We start from the raw sequence: 18,913 nt of genomic DNA on the forward strand, positions 1-18,913 counted from the left end.
AACAGAAGAGATACAAAGACAACTCCCTCTCTCCCGCAAACCACTCTTTTATATCAATCCATTATCTGATAAAACATAAATACCTTATGATAACCCAATATTTCCATACGTACCTTGTCGGGGGCAGGGAATATCTGACTCTGTGCTTGTATCTAATCCAGCAGCTCCTTCTGGTCTTCTATTTCCTAAGAACTGTCCACTGGGCAAGGTTCCTCTTCCTGAATCTGTCGTGTTCGACTGTCCACTTCGTTTTTCATAATCAGAACTTCCACCCGACTGGCACTGTTCTTGACCTGGATCTCTTGATGGAAATCCTTCTCCTAACTGAAGAGAATGATTGCTCATTCTCAATTTTGATTGTTCGATTCCGTCTTTGGTTTGATCTGAGTTTTTCTTATTGTTATTTGAGGTCATATTGTACACATTTGATTGTGAAGCATTGTTACCACCAGCACTTTCCTGAGAGTTAGGATGCTTATTTACACCACCATTTTGCCCCCGTTGATCATCTGGTTTATTACCGGCGTCAAAACCACCACTTTTCCCGGTCGCTTTATCACTTTCACTTTGTTTTTCACCCCCGTCTGTCCTTTGCAAGTCTTGCTTTGGAATATCTTTGTATAAATTATTATGTCCCTGATAACCTGCTGGAAATCTTTGAGCTTGATAACTGTTTCCTGGTCGGCCGCCACCATACATACTTTGGTCGGGAGCTATTCCATTTGGAGGGCCAAACCTAGGAGTATTTTGCCTTCCAGATGGATTATTTTGTCCGTTGTAAGGTGTACTGGAATATGTGGGTTCTCCAGGACTCATGAATTGTTCACGAGATGTTTCACTTAGTCGCTGCGCTTGTTGTGAATCCGACGCGAGTAATTGGTTGCTGTTGGTATTATACATGATACCACTGTAAGGTCCACGTCGCATCTGGCAATACATGCTTTCGTTTAGTTGATAATCGTCCCCACCGTTTATTAATCGTGAACCAGGAGGTTGACCCCCATATTGCCTTCCACCTTCCCCTCCCTGTCCAGAGTCTCTAAAGTTGACACCGCCTTGATTAGCACTGTCGCCCTGGTACATCCGAACTGGTAAAGGTAACCTCGAATATTGTGTCTGCTTTTGTTCTTCTTCAAGACATAAACTTAAACTGTCGTCTTGAAGATTGGACTTTTGGCTACTCTGTTGGATAGCTTTTCGAAAGCTACTGTTCACGGCTGGTTTACGTCCACCAGTATCGGGTGTTTTTGACCCAACTGCGTTGTTTAAGCTCTGAATTTCTTGATCGACATTTTTCTCATTAACACTTTCTCCATCTTGGTGTTGTTGAGATTGTTCTTGTTGCTGCTTCTGTTGTTCTTCTAATTCTTTCTGTTGTTGTTGAACAATTTTGTTGCCAAATCGGCTGGAGATCATATCTTTTATTTGGTGATAAGTACGTGAAGGAAATGCTTTACCCGGAACACCACCTCCTTTGGCATCGTTGTCTTTGTCCTTCTGTTGCAATTCATCACATTTCTTGTCTTTTAACCTTTGTTCTGCAGAACCGGATTTGTCAATTGGCTCTGATGACCTGACACTAGTTAACTCGTAGTTTTCTGCCACTTCAGGGTGTCTTGTAAGTCCTGGACTTTTTGGTGGAGGCATTTGTGCTGCATGACCTTCAGCGCTGTTTTGACCAAAGCTTCTGGCACCGTCCATATGGCCATTAGTATGACACACCTAAAACAAATAGATAAATTTCAAAATAATGTAATACATATAACGTTTAAATTAATGAATATTTTAAAATATAGTTATTAACAAATTAGTAATTTTAGCTGTTATTAAGCAATCAGTATTTCCAGTTATATTATTGTCAACATATTAAATTTCATATGGTATCAACTTTGTTTCCCCGTAATTTTACAACTCTCAAATAAAATTGTCGAACATATAAATACGATATTTATCATCTGTAACATCTCAATTTCAACAATACCAGATCATCATCATCAATCTATTCTTGTATGAATGCTACTTCATTTTTTAACTATTTATTGCTTTTAAATTGGTCTACAAGCAGTGAAATTATACTCTTTGAGAGTTAATTTGAAAGTTGTTCTTTGAGTTAAAAAAAAAAAAGGCATAAATTCAAGTTATATCACGATATAATCTAGTTACAATACAACCAGTATCAGAAATGAAATTACAGTACATGATAGACAACACAATTTTGTACTTTAAAAAAAAAAAAAAAAAAAAATTCTTAATTAAAAGAAATAGACATGAAGTCAAACAAACGTTATTTGCCAATTTATGTCACACGTCTGATATGACCTCTGCACAATTTTAAAAGTAGTATTGATGTATTTCAAACTATTTACATATACATATGAGTCACACGAACGAAATGTAAGAGAGATATTTTGGTACTTCATTTATTTTTTCTCCTCATATAACGAGCACATTCTACAAAATATTAATAACATAAGATGCAGTTATTATTAGCGCGAACATACAACAAAACGACTCGAAAACTACATTTCTGTTTGCATATCCTCTTTAGACATTGGGACTATTAAAAAGACAAAAGAAAGTGTAAAGAGCTGTAGCAACGTCTTTCTTCTTTTACCTACGTGTTCCAAATAAGATGAATTGAGTTGTTAATTTAGTCTATGGATCAACCTCAAACTTTATGTCTCTTTCAATCCTAAACTTCGCTATTCAAATTTGTGTTCTATTTGAACTTATAGCATATTTATTACACAGTAGTGATCTTTGAACCATTGTTATTCTGGAAATTAGAGTATCAAAAAACAGTTTTAGGTTTTATCTTCTAAAACCTTTTCAAGTTAAAGCTTTTCATTGAAACTTATTTGAACATTTGAAGACTGAATGTTGTAAAAGCTGGGTAAAAAGTAATGGCAACATCGTTATAATTCGTATCTGGCGTTATACACAGAAGAACACCTGTTATATTCTTTCAATGTAATCGCTTGGCATTTCTATCCTCTTGTGTCACACGTGTGGAAGACGTCGTACATCATCAGCGCGTCAATCTTTGTCAATGTCTCGTAGAGACCGCCATATGGTACATGGGCTTCTCTTGTGTAGTAGGGTTTCTCGCGAAGTTGTTCTGTCATTTTGAGGCAGAGGTCATCACGAAATCCTGGAATTGTTGTGTATTGCGTCCACGGGTTACTTCAATCTAAATGCACGTATGTTGTTCGTTTTTCCGAAACATATTGTTATGGTGATTCCATTTTCTTCTCTACTTTATGGTACTGTTACTTTTGACCAGGAGTAAAAGTGGATCCGAAAACGTAGGGGGATGCATGACGTCAGTCATCCCCTGTGCCTATCTTAGCCTATTGTAATTTTAGGAAGTGGAGAGAGGCCATAGCTATTTATAGGAAGTGGGGAAACAGTGTCCCGCCGCGTTCCCCTCACTTTTACTCCTGCTTTTGACTGAATAAACCACGGTCATTACCATTCGTCACACTTCATTGTCTCACATTCCCTTATCAGTTATGGAACTCTTGTGGAGATGAGACATATGCCTTTGACGTAAGAACAGTGTTGCTACTACTTTTTAATCAACTATGTACTATAATTTTCAGTTTTGAGGAACAAAAAATAGTTTAATTTATAAATAAGGTATATCTTCATCCTATATAGATAGACACGTGAACATTTTATTTTTCTCTTCAGTTGAAGGAATACCTATACATCAACATTTGTTTACTAAAATCTATTTTTAAAAAGCCTGTCCTGAAAACCTATTTTAAATCAGCATCAGCAGCTCGTAAGTCAGATCAAAGGAAAGTGATAGCAATATTTAATCTTTTCTACTGAGAATTAAGTGTAACAAAATCTGAATTTTCTATCTTACCATGCTTGTTGCGTTGTGTGGTCCTTGCGGTCCTTGTCCTCGAGTGTCTCTAGGATACATTCTCCCACGTGGATTCTCCGAAAGACCAAGATCCTCAGATCTGTTTGTGTTCCAATTCCTTGGTACAGCTCCCGTTGCATGACTAGTTAAACAGACGAAGAAAAGTATCAAGAATTGTAACAAACAAATTTCAATTTTCATTTACAATTTTATAATTTGAACAAAATTTCTAAGTTATAGATAAACTTTACGAAAAGCAGTAATGCAAGTGATTTACGTTGATAAGAACCTTCAAGACTTCAGCTTTATTTTATGTTGATGAGAATCTTCAAAACTTCAAATTTATTATACTACAATACTTTAAACTCAAGAAATAACACTATATTCAATCTAGCTATCATAATTTAAAAAAAATAGTGATCTAGATAGTAAGTTCAACTATTTTAAATCCTCTTACTTCTTTACAAAATTATCTTGTTTCTATAACATAATTATCAGAGTTTTTTATTTTCAATTTTTATTTTTTTTATTTTATATCTCTTATTTTTATTTTGATTTATTTTTTAATAGCACTAACCCATTCTGTGCATAGGATGAACCTTCTCCACCATTTGGCGTGCTTCCATATGGAATTCTGTACATGTCGTGATTTGGTCCTGGAGGTAATGTATGACCTCTAGGAGGCATGTCACCATGTAGCTGCATAGGATGTGCCTAGGAAAATAAATTAGTTTTGATAATATACTGACCTGTGATGTCATCAGGTTCTTTTATAGGGAGTTCAAGCAAACAGAGTTAAAACTCCTTCCGCATTGACAGCAAGAACATGTTTACTATTTTCTTGACAATATACAGTGAAACCTGTCAACTTGGCCACCTCTCTAAGTTGGCCACCTGCTTATCTTGGCCTAGTTCGTCTTGAACCTGCATTTTCCCATAAGACATTCGTTACTTACTACTCTATAAGTTGGCCACCTGTCTATCTTGGAAGTTGGCCACACTGAAGCAATGTTTATCCTATGATGATAATGATAAATTTACCTGCGTATCTTGGCCACGCAAAATACCGTTTTGTTGTTTTTCTTAACTCTTTCGAATTCCCATATGAGAGGCAGATGTTCTGTATTTGTGACTGGAGAAAAGAAGCAAGGATTCCAGCGATTTGCTTTTGGAGGTCAATATCCAGAAGACTACCCTGATAAAGTGGTGGTGAAGGAAGATGTGAATAAGAAAAAGCACGTACAGGAATTCAGTAAATGGTTGTACGTATTTTTTACCCTGTCTGTTTTGGTAAAACCATTAGCTATATCAGCTCCTGTCATCAGCTTAGTAATTCCGGAAAATTCTCAAGGTTAGAAACTAACCATCTCAATTGTCAACTATTGGCACCTGTCGGCTTGTCAAAAGATAGCGGAGTTCTTGAAATATGAATTCCCTCAAGATGTTTTCAAAACATCTTTTGCTCCGAGGGAAACACTTCTAGCTCATTAACAAGAGGTAGTTAACTACAATATTAGAATGTGCATATCTGCCAAAAATAAATAAATAAATAAAACAAATACGTCTAGAATGAACCACCATTCAGTAACAACTGAAAAGAAGTCATATAAATTGCATCTGAATTTCTCAATTTATAACAGCTTTTCTTGTTTTCAATGTGAATAACTCAGTGTGCTATAATATCAATTTCAATAACCTGTGTACATACTCTTCTATTTCATGGTTGTTTGTGTTATTGTGTTTTCAATCCGAATAATCCAATGTACCAGATTAGTTTTCAAGAAGAGAAAGGTATACACATATATTAAACATACTATAGTAATATTTTCTAGTACTGTATATTTTTATGATTACTCTATATACCTTATTTATAAGTAGCTGTCGTGCCACTGCTTATTAAAATTTTACAATCAAGTAATACTAGAAACCTATTCTAAAAATACACAAATCACACTTATTTTCTGTAAGTTGGCCACCTGTCTAAGTTGGCCGCTTTTGGATGGAACCGATAGTGGCCAACATAGACAGGTTTCACTGTATATAAAATAAGATAATTTTATTTCCTATTTGGCCGTTGAAACTGTTAATTCATTGCCAGAGAAAATCATGTTGATTCACAGAACAACAGTAAAAGGGAAGAAGGTTGGTAGTTATACTTTGCTAAAGATAAGGAAACGGAGAGAATCGGATAAAGGTTGTTATTGCCCTCTAATAAGGTGTTACTGAAGAAACCTTTTAAAGTTCATATATGTAATACATTGAAAACACTCTTTAGATAGTACTCACAGATGGCTTAAATCTGCACCTGAAGCTAATAGTACATTCGTATTTTCTACCTTGTCTCACTGTTCTGCCCGAAACTAGGATCTTACTCAATTACCTAATATATACGGGCCCATTAAGCACGTAGAGCAAGGGTAAGTAGCCAGTTCCTTTTCCATTTGGTTCAAATGTATGAAACATTAAAATTTAGGGAGTTGAAATGAAGGGAAAGATTGGGAATTAGTATTAGGCACAGAACGTATACATAAACAGAATAGTTACGGCTTCGAACATATGAATATTCACTTGAAGAAATCGATTAATATTTCTTGACTCAAACTTGCTATATTGCCAAGAAGTCAGATCACTGATCACTGACAGAACACTTTGATTATATTCTAGTAAAAGTTGTATATGCTTATTATGTTTCATCTGTATACGCTTATTATATCCGGAAATAAAGGACAAAGATAATCCCTTATGAGCAATGGCAGCGACGAACACCCAACTCAAAAGGTTTTATGACTACAAAATAAGTGTGTAATCAAATCTTCCAAGTTTTTAGTTTGATAATTTAAAATAATCGTACATTTAGTGTTACGTTAAGAATTACGCAAAGAATGAGGAAGACGAGCGTTGTTATAATCATCTATGAAAAGAACTAAAACAAACTGATTATCCTGTGTATATCATACTTTATATACTGGAATATAAATATCAAGAAGAACACACTTTCTGCAACTAAAGATTATTCAATTCCTATTGCTGAACATCATTATTGTCGATTCTATTTTAATATACAAGATTAATATATTAATCTTACTTTAATATCGTAAATAACCAAGATAATCTTTTGTTGCCAATAAGCAAATTTTCAACTTCTGGATACAATCCTTAAACTGTGATTAAAATTACGTAGGGAAGAGATTTCTAGATACTTCTTCTAGTCACAACTCAAATACGAATACAATCTTAAATACAGCTTGATCTTTTTTCTTTCTTTTTCTTTCTTTCTTTTTTTCTTTTGTTTTCTCCTTTCTCGCAAATGTGTTTTCGATTAACTTTTTTCCTTAGGTAGAATAGGGTCTTAGCAGCATATCAGTCTACAAATACAAATAAAAGTAAGTACCAAAAACATTATTGCTATTTTCACAGAATTATGCGCTTAAGAATAACATTTATATAATTTTGTTTTTAGGCATCTTTGAGAGAGACAGAGAAAGAAGATTAACAAGCAGAAATACAGAAACATGAAAGAAAGGAGAAATACAGATATTTAGGGAAGAGAAGACAGACAAGAGCGAAAAAAGCAAGAAAGAACATAATAGAAATAAATTATATTAAACGAGACAAAAGAAGATACGAAAAAAGTACAGAAAGGAACTTACAGAAGAGTTAATTATCAATTACTACAAACGTTTCACGCAGAGTATTGAGACAAATAGAGAATCTGTAACATTTAGGACACACCATCGGGATTAAGTTAGAAATATTCTTTTATTTTTTAAGGTAAAGATTGTAATCAAATAAAATATATTGTCTCAACTACGCATTGATCTTGCTTTGATACCATTTATGATTCAACCAACCTTATACACCTGATGACCCATGTCATCCATTCCCAAATTGTCAACACCCTCAGGATGACCATGTTGAATCCTTGTTAGTATCAACGGTTCACCATCACCATTTAACACATGCTGTAAGTAAGATGAAACAATGTAAAACCAATTCAAAATCACAAATCTAATATAGTATTTTTATAAGTATATTCATGTATTCGATTGTTATCCTGTTTTGGCGGTAAAACGTTTGCAATATTTCAATTTGACTACAAGAAACATATTGATATATTACAAAGTTTTTTTGTTTTTTTTTAAATACAGTTCAATTATTCACATAATAGGATAAATATACCAAAAGACAGACTATCAGAAAGGTAGATATCATCATCTTTTCATTACATGAGTTTTAATTAGAGTGGTCATTAATTGAATTGCACCAACTTTCACATTCGTGGGCGATATGGTATTATGATGGACAAATGGCATATGTGCGTGTTTTTATTTGAGGCATTTAATTTTCTCCCACTTTCTCGCTGCCTCAATTATTTAATTATGAATTAATTAATTCTATTTGATTTCTTCAAGTTAAAGCTTCGTTGATTTTGTAATGAAAATTCGCAATGACGATCAGTTTAGAATATGTAATTTTTGTTTTCAATCAAGTCTTGGCAGAGCCATTTTCACAATCATTTGACAGAAGAAGAAAGAAAATAAAGTTTAACGTGTGTAGAATACTAATAACAACGTTGTCACATTATCATCATCATTAGAATGGGAAATGATTACTAAAAACATTCCGATGAACTCTTTTGGACACCTACTAGAAGACGAAAACTAATGTATTTTTAAAAAAATATTTATCCATCACACTTTTTTTTTTAGGAACCAAGATAACGTATTTCCCCTTTTTTAATTAAATTACTTGAATATGGATACAAATAGATATAAAATAAGTTTTTTTTTTTTTAGAATAAATCGTTCTTCCATTGCTAATGTTTAATTAAAATAACAGTAAATAATTAGATTAAATTTTACTAATAAATATACAGTGTTTACTTTTTTCTTAGTAACATATAAAAACAGTGGTCTCGAGATCAACTGTGTTCTTGCTCAAAACTGTGTTGAGTATTTAACCTTCGGTTCAAAAAAAAAGTTTCTTCGATCATAACTTGCGCTCACATTTGCTAAGATACGAAGTACGAAAACAACAAGAAAATTAATTTATCTTGGTGACCAAAGTAAACGGTTACATGGTCAGAATTTGATCTAGAGACAACCATATCTAATTCTAGAATTTGACCTAGAGGCAACCATATCTAATTCTATTATATAATTATGAATCTCGATTGACAAAAAATTCGAAAAAAGAAAAAATCAGTTTCTCAATTCTGAATATACTTGAAGAGTGTAACCCAACAGTTAGAGCACATGTCTTCAGTGCGCGTGGTCGATTTCCAGCGAGAGCACAGATATTTTGGTATTAATAAAGAGTCGTGAAGCAAACTGAGAAACTAAATGAATTAAAAAGTAGCAGACTCCGGCGTAGAAGCAGCTTGAAACTTCTGAGGAAAAGCATATCGATAACAATTCATTTTATTGCAAGATACAAGATACTTAGCTCTAGAAAGCTGTATGCAAAAATTAGTACATTAGGTTAGCTTTTTTACTTTATCTTGAAGCAAAAACTTTTTAAAAAGAAATCGATGTGGCTTCCATCAAAAACCGCCAATGAAGGAGCTAATGTCTTAAACCAAGCATCACCAAGCTGAATGTGACAATGTTAGCTATAGCCTTTTAATGGGTTTTGGTGCCAGAGCTCAATATAAAGCGTTAATAATAATTGCAATAAGATACAATAACTATACCACTAAACATGCAAGTAAAACTAAGCAACACTATATTGTAAAGACAAGGATGGATACATTTAGTAAAGTCCTGAATTTCAACTAATGAAATGTTTGTTACAGTTTATTGTAGCAATACTCCTGAGTGGTAAAAACTAGTGGTGGGCACAAAAAACAGGTTTTTCGGTTTTTAGGAAAATTGAAACCGGATTTTGAAAATTAAAAAAACGGTTTTCGGTTTTCTCGAAAACCGGTTTCGGTTTTCTTCGAAACCGGTTCAGTTTTCTTCAAAACCGGTTCCGGTTTTCTTCAAAACCAGTTCCGGTTTTTTCCAAAATTGGTTCTATTTCTGACCAGAATAGTGTTTCGTTGTTCTCTAGAAACCGATTCCGTTTCTACAGAAATAGTTCTGTATTTTCCAAAAGTTTTCAGTTTTGGAGAAAACCGAAACCGGTTTTAGTGAAAAACCGAACCGGATTTTGGAGAAAACAGAAATTTCGGTTTTTATAAAAACCGGTTTTGTCCATCTCTAGTAAAAACACAAATTATTCCAATGAACAAAACCTGGATATCAGTTTTCTATAATCTATTTTTCTCCTCTGAGTTATTCATTTATCATGATTTTAAAATTTATTCATACTGATACCCATAAATAAAGATGAGAAACTTTATCCAATATCTAGGGCAACTGTGTACAACCATACTATGGTTAATATTTTGATGAAATCTCACCATATAAAACTTTTTATACATATATTTATCATGTTCTCAGTGCATACGCTTCATCACACACAGAGAGAAAAAGATTGCATTATCTCACGATAAGATGTTTATGATTTTGAGAGAATACAACACCTTCATCAAGAAATGTGTCAACTCCAAATCACACACACACACACCTACACACACACACACACACACACACACACACACACACAATTCACACTAAACATCTGAAGTGACATTTTTTCGCAACACGTGACTTCACTTCACACATCTTTTCACAGAATATTTTTTCATTCAAACGCAAATAACAACAACAAAAATAATAATATAAAGAATGTTGAAACTGAATATTCACATATAAAAGATTATAGGAGATTCAAAACATATTTTATAACATTATATCGTTATAATAGTTAATGGAAAATGTAACAATAGTATGCGTTATCTAAAGTCATTATCTTATGAATATTTTTAATTTTCCAATTAAAAAAAGCAACGATATGTGACTACAAATATTAAAATCAAATGCATATTTCTTTCTGTTTCTCTATTTCTAAGATATTTAATTTACGTTCCTCACTTTCGTAATTTAGTAGAATACTAATATTTCTTGAACTTTTGCTGAATTTATTTGTTTTGATTATATATGTAACGAGGATGACTATTATTATACATACATGAACAATATTACAACTTATCAATCTAAGTGAACTACGAATACGTTTACGTTGATATAGAAATTTACTTTTATTTACTCAAAATAATACTGTATTACTTTAAACATTTAAAATATTATTTTTTTGTAATGATGCCAATGATTAAAGGGACGCACAGTGGTTCAACGGAAAAAGCGTTTACCTCTGGAGCGATAGGTCCATGGTTCGATCACAGCGAGAGGTACATGGAGAGGTTATCCTGGATAAGACCGTATCCGTGGCTTTTCTCGAGGCTCACCAGTTTTCTCCCGTATTTGCATTCCACAATTTATTTTCATAATCATTCGCTTTGATTAATCATACATCTCTTCAGCTTAAAGGGAATAACCGTAGAGTTAAAACTGAGAATTCATTTTAATAATAACAATGTTATATATCCTTTGAAGATATATTTATTATATAGTAGAAAAAATTAAAATATATAGAATACAAATGAATTAACAGTAGTGTTTTAGAACCTTGGTATGGTCACCATCAAAAACGAGTAACTTCCCACACGTGTTCTCTTGTCAACAACTTCTGCTTCGGTACGGCTGAACCAACCTGATTGGTTGGTTAGAGTTTAGTGTCCCGTTTCAGCACCGAGGTTATAGGAGACGTGAACCTACACTTTAAGATGAAATTCGAACCACCGTAATGCGTTTAAATTCCAAGGCTCTTCCACCGGAAATAGAACTGGAATCCAGTGCCTCGAAGACGTGCACGCTAGACACTAGACCAACGGGGAAGCTGAACCAATTTGAAGTAAGGTTTTAGGTAAGTTAGAGACAGTTACATTCTTTCTGTCAAAGAAAATTGTAACATCCGCCCATTGGTTTCACAAGTACTGTCAAAAGAATAAATGTGGTGGATATCCACCACCGTTTATATGATAATATACGATTAAAGGAAAGCAGCAATTGGCTTCGGACTAAAATTACAGGGAAAATAATTTATAATGAATCAATTATATGAAGGACTTTATTTTAAAGTAAGTTAATCGCCAATGTTTTACTTAAAATATATAAAAATGCGTTGTTCCTAACTGCAAAAAAAGGATTATGTTGTCTATATACATTTTGGGAGTATTCCTTTAATCTACCTGTTTAATACGCGCCAGGCGCATCATCTTCCTAACTGTATTTTCCCCAGCAATTTCATTTTCACTTGAAGGTCAACTAATGATTGTTTTTCAATCTGTTCATGACTTTCAAAGAAACATATGAGAAGTTTTTTTGTTATGCGCATTGTCTACAGCGTGCTTCTATCCTTCTGAATATGTACAGAACGAACAGAAGATAAGACAGAGAATACATAATCGTGATGGCCGCAGGCAGTATAAACAGAGGAAAAGACAAATTCCAAGAACTATTTTACACGACTGAAAAATTAAATCACGCAAGTGTGACTCTCCAATGGCAATACATCTCACAAATACATGACATGCGTGCAGCGTTTACCTCAGTGCATAGTCAAGAAATTCTCACATGAAATATCTGCTACTTTTTCTGTAAACCACTCCCACTAGTTAACTTCTAACAACGTTCCTGCCTGTATTATTATTATTAAGTGCGTATTTCAGTGCGTGTACCCGTGTGTGGTATGTGGAAAATAATATAATTTTAGAATGAATCCTCAAACATACCACACTTGTCTTTTGAAATGAAGACGAGTTTTAACATTATGAAACACCGGAATTTAAGAGGAAATCAAACTTTATTAACATTTTCGTCCTACCTGCATCACCTTTACAATAATCATAAATATATTTAGTAGTAATCCCAGATTCCAGTTTTTAAAACGAAGACAGAAATATATATATATAATGTGAAGAGGAATTTTATCACTATAAAGCATCAGGTTAAGAAATTAAAGAGGCACTCATACTTCAGATATCGTTATCCTATTCACATTACCTTCAGAACGATCAAAAGTATACTCAGGTTAGAGTAATCACTATCTGTAGGAATCTCAGATTCCAAGTTTTAAAACAAAGACAATAATTATATTTTAATACTATAAAATATCAGTCCATATCATCTTTACATCATTGTATATTCGGTATACAATGATCAATATTTATAGGGATTCTACATGTCCAATTTTTAAAGGATTTTAGTTTAAACAAAGTCCAACCGAAACCCTGAATGTCCCGTTTTTATTGTAAAAGACAAGTATACGCATGTACAAATTTAAAACTCGTTTATATCTGGTACTTCGTTTCTTCCCTAGAGGAAAGAAAAAAAAAAGTATCCGATACTGGAACATTCTTTTGTTTTCTCCAGGTGGCTCTGCTGCCACACTACTGGTAGTTTCATTAGAAACAATAATAATAATAATAATAATAATAATAATAATAATAATAATAATAATAATAATAATAATAATAATAATAATAATAATAATAATAATAATAATAATAATAATACCGGTAGCGAAAAGCTGAGAAGTGTTACTGACTTATAGATAGTACTCCTGTTATACTTAAACAGGTATTTTATTTTAAAAACTGTGACAGACTACTTTTATCTCATTTCTATAAGAAATTAACTTTTATATTTTTATTTTTTTGTTTTTTTATTTACCCATTCTATAGCCAATTCCACTACTAGTCTTAAAATAATAATAATAATAATAATAATAATAACAATAATAATAATAATAATAATAATAATAATAATAATAATAATAATAATAATAATAATAATAATAATAATAATAATAATAAACGAGCTGCATATATACGAAATACGTGCATGCATCTAAAAACTAGCTTTCAACATTAACTTTTTTTTTTTTTTTGGAGTATCCCGATTTTCTATTTTATTAATCTGGAATATCTAATATCTGGAACGTTCTTCTTTTGTTTCTTTCGAGAGGATGTAATACTAAAATGAAAAGAAATTTTGTAGTTTAACGTCCCACGAATATGTCGCGTAGATTAAGGAAGCAAATGATTACTAAAAATGAACCATTATGAAAATGTAGCAGGAAATAGGCGAAGCCCGTGGAAACTCTTAGAAACAATGTTCTCCACCACAAACTAACATGATCTGGGATTGAATCAAGGACACCTTGTATCACAGATGAGCGCTCTACCACTGAGCCACCATACACCGTCAGGAAGAGATATTTTAACATAACAGTAAAAAAAATAACAGCAGAAACAAATAACTTATATTAAATGTAATAATATGTATGAAAATGAGTATATCTTATTGTTCTTAATTTCTTCAAATGTAGAGAATGTTTGAAGAAAAAAAGCTACTTAAAATAATAAATAAAGAGATCTGAACATGAAGAGCAACGAATGTTTAATCTGACTTCTTATTATCATCATTATTTAAAAATTAAAATCAAAAGTTCACCGAACGATCAAAGGTGAATACAGATAACAAAATAAAAGTCCATTTCCCGGTACTTCTTCTCCCAAACTTCCGGTTATAACGAAAGCGTGGGAAAAAGAACTCCCAACGAGATTCGTCATTATCATTACCATCATCATCATAATAATCAACTTCACTGTCTCAAGTCCGCCGAACTGTTGTCTTAAAAACCAGTTCTTCCTAATTTTTCTTTTCGTTTAGTTTGTTTTGGTTGCCACGCCTAATACAGAGTGAATCGAAAAACAGACGATAGATAGATCACAACTATATTGAGTGAGGACAAGAATTAATAGCCTTGCAGAGGTATGCACTTTTCCAGTACACCCGGCGTTTTTAAAAGTAATTAATTTGTGGTATATAGAAAGATACACATTAAAGTTATTAGCCTTATTTTGACCGCCAACTTGGATTCTTTTGTAAAATAAAAAAAAAAAAAAAAATAACAAAACAAAATAAATAAATTTCAGTTCGTTCATGATTTTCTAAAGTAGGGCTAATTTCAGAATAATTGGTATTTTTAAGTAATAATTCGCTTTGTTTTTGTAGTCCTCAGGGCAGTGGGCCATCTTTTTAAACAAATCCTTTGTTCTTTCGCTTTATATTACATTATATATAAGTGCAACGTTAGATTCATCAAAATTTGAAAACCAGTGGGTTACAAATCGTTTAGGATTCTAAGTTTAGACGATCTATCACTATTTATATGTGCTACTTATTTAAAATGAAAAATTAGATCATAATTTAAGATGATGAAAGATTGTACTAAAGAAGCATAACTTCTTACTAGAGCATCCTTACATGTATTTATGTGCTCACGCCGTTACCAAGAGAGTTCGATGATAAGTTGTAGTCATTAACCAGAACAAGGCCTTGTTCTCTGCAGGTTTTTCTTTTTCTCGTTTTTTTCTTTTCGCTAGGTCAATGTTGTCTTGTACTTCAATTAGTGAAAGCAATGATGTACGTATCGCAACAATATTGCATTAGCCTACTAAGAACTGCCAGGTCAAATGCCTTCAATAGGAGGAGTACTAGTTAACCTCCTCTTCTTAGTTTTCTGGAATATTATATGTAGTGGTATACATAGCATAATATTTTTTTCTTCGGGTAATAAACCCAATTTGACTTCACAGAGGAAGTCCTTTGTATACTTTATTATTCTTAATATTAGTATTACTGAGGATTTGTAAATTGTCAATATTTTATACTGTTACGAAAGGACTTCTTGCTTCAAAGCCTTCTTTTTTTTTCTTTCTTTCTTTGCCGAAGTGAAACCTACTGTCCCCAAATTGTGACATACAAGTTGTTATATGATAGGTCTATCTAGCTCATATTACTGTTTTCCTTTTATTATTATTATTATTATTATTATTATTATTATTATTATTATTATTATTATTATTATTATTATTATTATTATTATTATTATTATTATTATTATTAGTCGTAGTAGTAGTGGTAGTAGTAGTAGTAGTAGTAGTACATTTAGCATTTGAAGATAAATCATCATTCCATCTGTTAAATATTTTAAAGTACACATTTGTAAGGACGTTTCCAATGGTGGCTCTTGAGGAAAGTCAAATTGGTAAGATGTTAAACTTTATCGCTGCAATCTAAGGGAAGCTTACCTTAGCTAACAAAGATTTTTTTTTCAACCGATATGACGTCCATTAAGAGTCTACACTATAGACATGTTCATTTCCTAATGAATAAACTATTTACGTAAAACAGCTGATTTTAGATAATTACTCTGTATACTCAATTCATCAAGCCTGAATTTAAAGTGTTGAGAGTTTTCCTAATGTTTGAATGTCCTGCTTAAAGGCAGGTTCTTACCCGGTTATTCTAACATAGTTAGGTAGAGCCACTATGCACATAGCGAAGAGGTAGGGTTGGCTGTTTGTTTCTTATTTGGTTTAGAAAAGTACAGGGTGAGCAGTAAGTAACTTACTATTTTGAATTGTGAATTTTTATTGATGTTATGTGTCGACAGCAATGACAGTTATTTTGTCTTATGAAGTATGCCATTTTTGCCTATTTTTTTCTAGATCCTGTGAAGCTTTTGTTGTTCCTTTGAAGCAACAGAGATGCCAGGACGATTAAGCATTGAAGAGAGAGCCAAAATTGCAGAAAGAGTTCAGGTGTGGCAGTCTGTAATTCAGGTCCAACGGTGGTGGAGGAGTCAACATGGGATGAAAAAAACAATTAAAAATTGCCACAGAAAATTGATGCATCTCATTCAGAAATTGTAGGCCATACAAAATTTTCTAACATTTCCAGATATCTTTCAGCGTTCATAATGTCTCTCAACAGGCAGGGTTCAATAATACGGGAAGAAGTTAATCCACATCATAATATCACTTTCGGTTTGCCCTACATTTTTTTCAACTGTCTCTTTTGGGTCACCTTCTGTCCAAATGGCCGTTATGATGATTAACGAACCTCCCTACACGAAACACAGCTTCATCATTCCACATATTTTTGTTCAAACAGGCGTGGACGATCTTCATGCCATGCGAGTATCATTTCATAAAATTCAACACGGCTATCCCAATCATCTGTATACAACTTTTGAACATAAGGCTTCCATGGTCAGTAATGTAATTATTTGTGGAGAATTGTATGCACAGAATAGTATGTAATGTTACTCTCTTGCAGCCTGTCTTGTTGATTTTGAAGGACTTCGCTCGAACATTCCTCTAACACCGAAGTCGAGGGTGTAACACTTGATCTCTTAATGTTCACGACATTTCCGGTAGTAGTCCATGAACTTATTTATGCAAGATAGAGCTCCCCCTCATTACACCTTGCCTGTAAGACAACGGCTTGATAAGCGCTTCGCAGGACGCTAGATTGGTCGACGGGGTCCCAAAGAATGGCAACCGCGACGTCCAGACCTCACTCCATGCGATATCTTTTTATCACTTGACAAACCTGAGAACAAGATCCATGAGGTCATAAGTGTTACTCCTGTTGATGTCTTAGGAAGGTCATCATAATAATAATAATAATAATAATAATAATAGAAAAACAAGTAAATTTCTAATAAATGACTGGAAACAGAAACAAATGTATCTATAATTACGATATCTATCATGATTTGGCATATGTATTTATTGTTTTCAGGATGTTCAGATGAACTTAACAATACGTTAAATGATTTTTCATTATATAATGAAAATCATGATATGTGGCTCAAACAGCAGTATGTTTATGAATAGGTAAATAAATAAGCTGCAGGTGAAGAAAAAAAGGATTTCTTTTGAAAATTTCGCCATCAATAAATATTTAGACGCTTTCCTAATTGTAATTTAACAATAAAACTGATTGACAAAATCCTTTTTTGATTAACTACAATACATAAAGTGTTATACGAACGTCTTAATTTATTACCAAATCGCAGTCTGCATTGTGGATTACTCATTGTTACACACGGAGAGAGACATAATAGCCTCATTCTTGTAAAAATGAATATTCCAGGAACTAATTACAATGGAAGATTGAGCGAACGAACCATCAAGGGAACAAAAAGTTGCAATGACCAGTTCTGGTGAACTCGATCAAAGATCAAAACATCCGGTAGGGTGGTTAAGAAGTCCCAGGACACACACAATTGCTATTGTTAACTGTAAAATGAACACATATGCTTTATTTAAAAAATAAATAAATAAATAAATATATGATTTTGCATTAAAGCAATATTTGTTTTTCATTAATATTAATGATTTTTATACCTTAATTAATCATTAAAACTGAAATCTTTAAATTGACATCTCCCGATTAGGGACGTAACTGAAGGAGATAGATGGTTAATAAGAGTGAATAATTTAAAAAGAATTAGTTGAAGTACAGTTAATTACTCACAGCTTAAGCATCTGTTTAGGCCACACTTTAAAACGACTTATATTATAAGTTATTTTAAATCAAGATCAACTTATATTAGAAGAAAACATTATCTCACAAAAATTTATTCTGTTAACGAACTAGTACGATACACAGTCTGTGCAGTCAAGTGTTTTCTCTTTGCATGATTTTTAGTTTGACTCAAGCTAGGAGCATGTATGTTTCAGCTCCCATCTTAGACCGTGAGATCACATTCCATAGGCTAGAAAGCCGACTATGAAAAGAACTGAAGGGATGGTTGGTTGTTTTTTGAGTTTTACGTCCCGTTCAGCAGCGAGGCTATATGAGACGTGGACCTACTGATTAACGTGGAATCCGAACCACATGAACTCCCGCCGGGAATCGAACCCGGGTCTCCCGCGCCAAAGGCGCGTATGCTAACCGCTTAGCCACGGAGGAGCTCTGAGAACTGAAGGGAATGGAACCATCTAATATACCAACAAACAAACAACAACATGCAGAAAACTCCTCCTTTATTCAGTGAATGAGTGAAAGAATGACAACGGATAATTCAAAAATATATTAAGAACATGAAAATAACATTAAGTAGCTAAAACTGTCCAATACCGGTGAAATTTTAAATTTTTCATTCGTTAATTACATAAGGAACTTTTTCTTTTTGTCTATGAATATATATAGTTTTGCTTCTTTCTTCACCAAG

General features: G+C 33.0%; 1 protein-coding gene across 7 annotated transcripts in view; it reads right to left on the bottom strand.

Annotated features, from left to right (window-relative positions):
• The window catches only part of LOC145695076 (uncharacterized), a 386,749-nt gene that overhangs the window by 16,882 nt on the left and 350,954 nt on the right, over window positions 1–18,913 (bottom strand). For 6 of the 7 annotated variants that reach the window (XM_081771936.1, XM_081771932.1, XM_081771935.1 and 3 more), the window contains 4 exons: window positions 7,726–7,836; window positions 4,452–4,588; window positions 3,875–4,016; window positions 114–1,722 (listed from right to left, as the gene is read on the bottom strand). In XM_081771936.1, the coding sequence (XP_081628062.1) occupies window positions 114–1,722; window positions 3,875–4,016; window positions 4,452–4,588; window positions 7,726–7,836 (1,999 nt within the window). The remainder of the gene's footprint in view (window positions 1–113; window positions 1,723–3,874; window positions 4,017–4,451; window positions 4,589–7,725; window positions 7,837–18,913) is intronic. The other variant, XM_081771934.1, reaches the window with a different exon arrangement.

The sequence above is a fragment of the Thermobia domestica genome, chromosome 9, assembly GCF_964235325.1.
Source record: "Thermobia domestica chromosome 9, izTheDome1.hap1.1, whole genome shotgun sequence".
NCBI lineage: Eukaryota > Metazoa > Arthropoda > Insecta > Zygentoma > Lepismatidae > Thermobia > Thermobia domestica.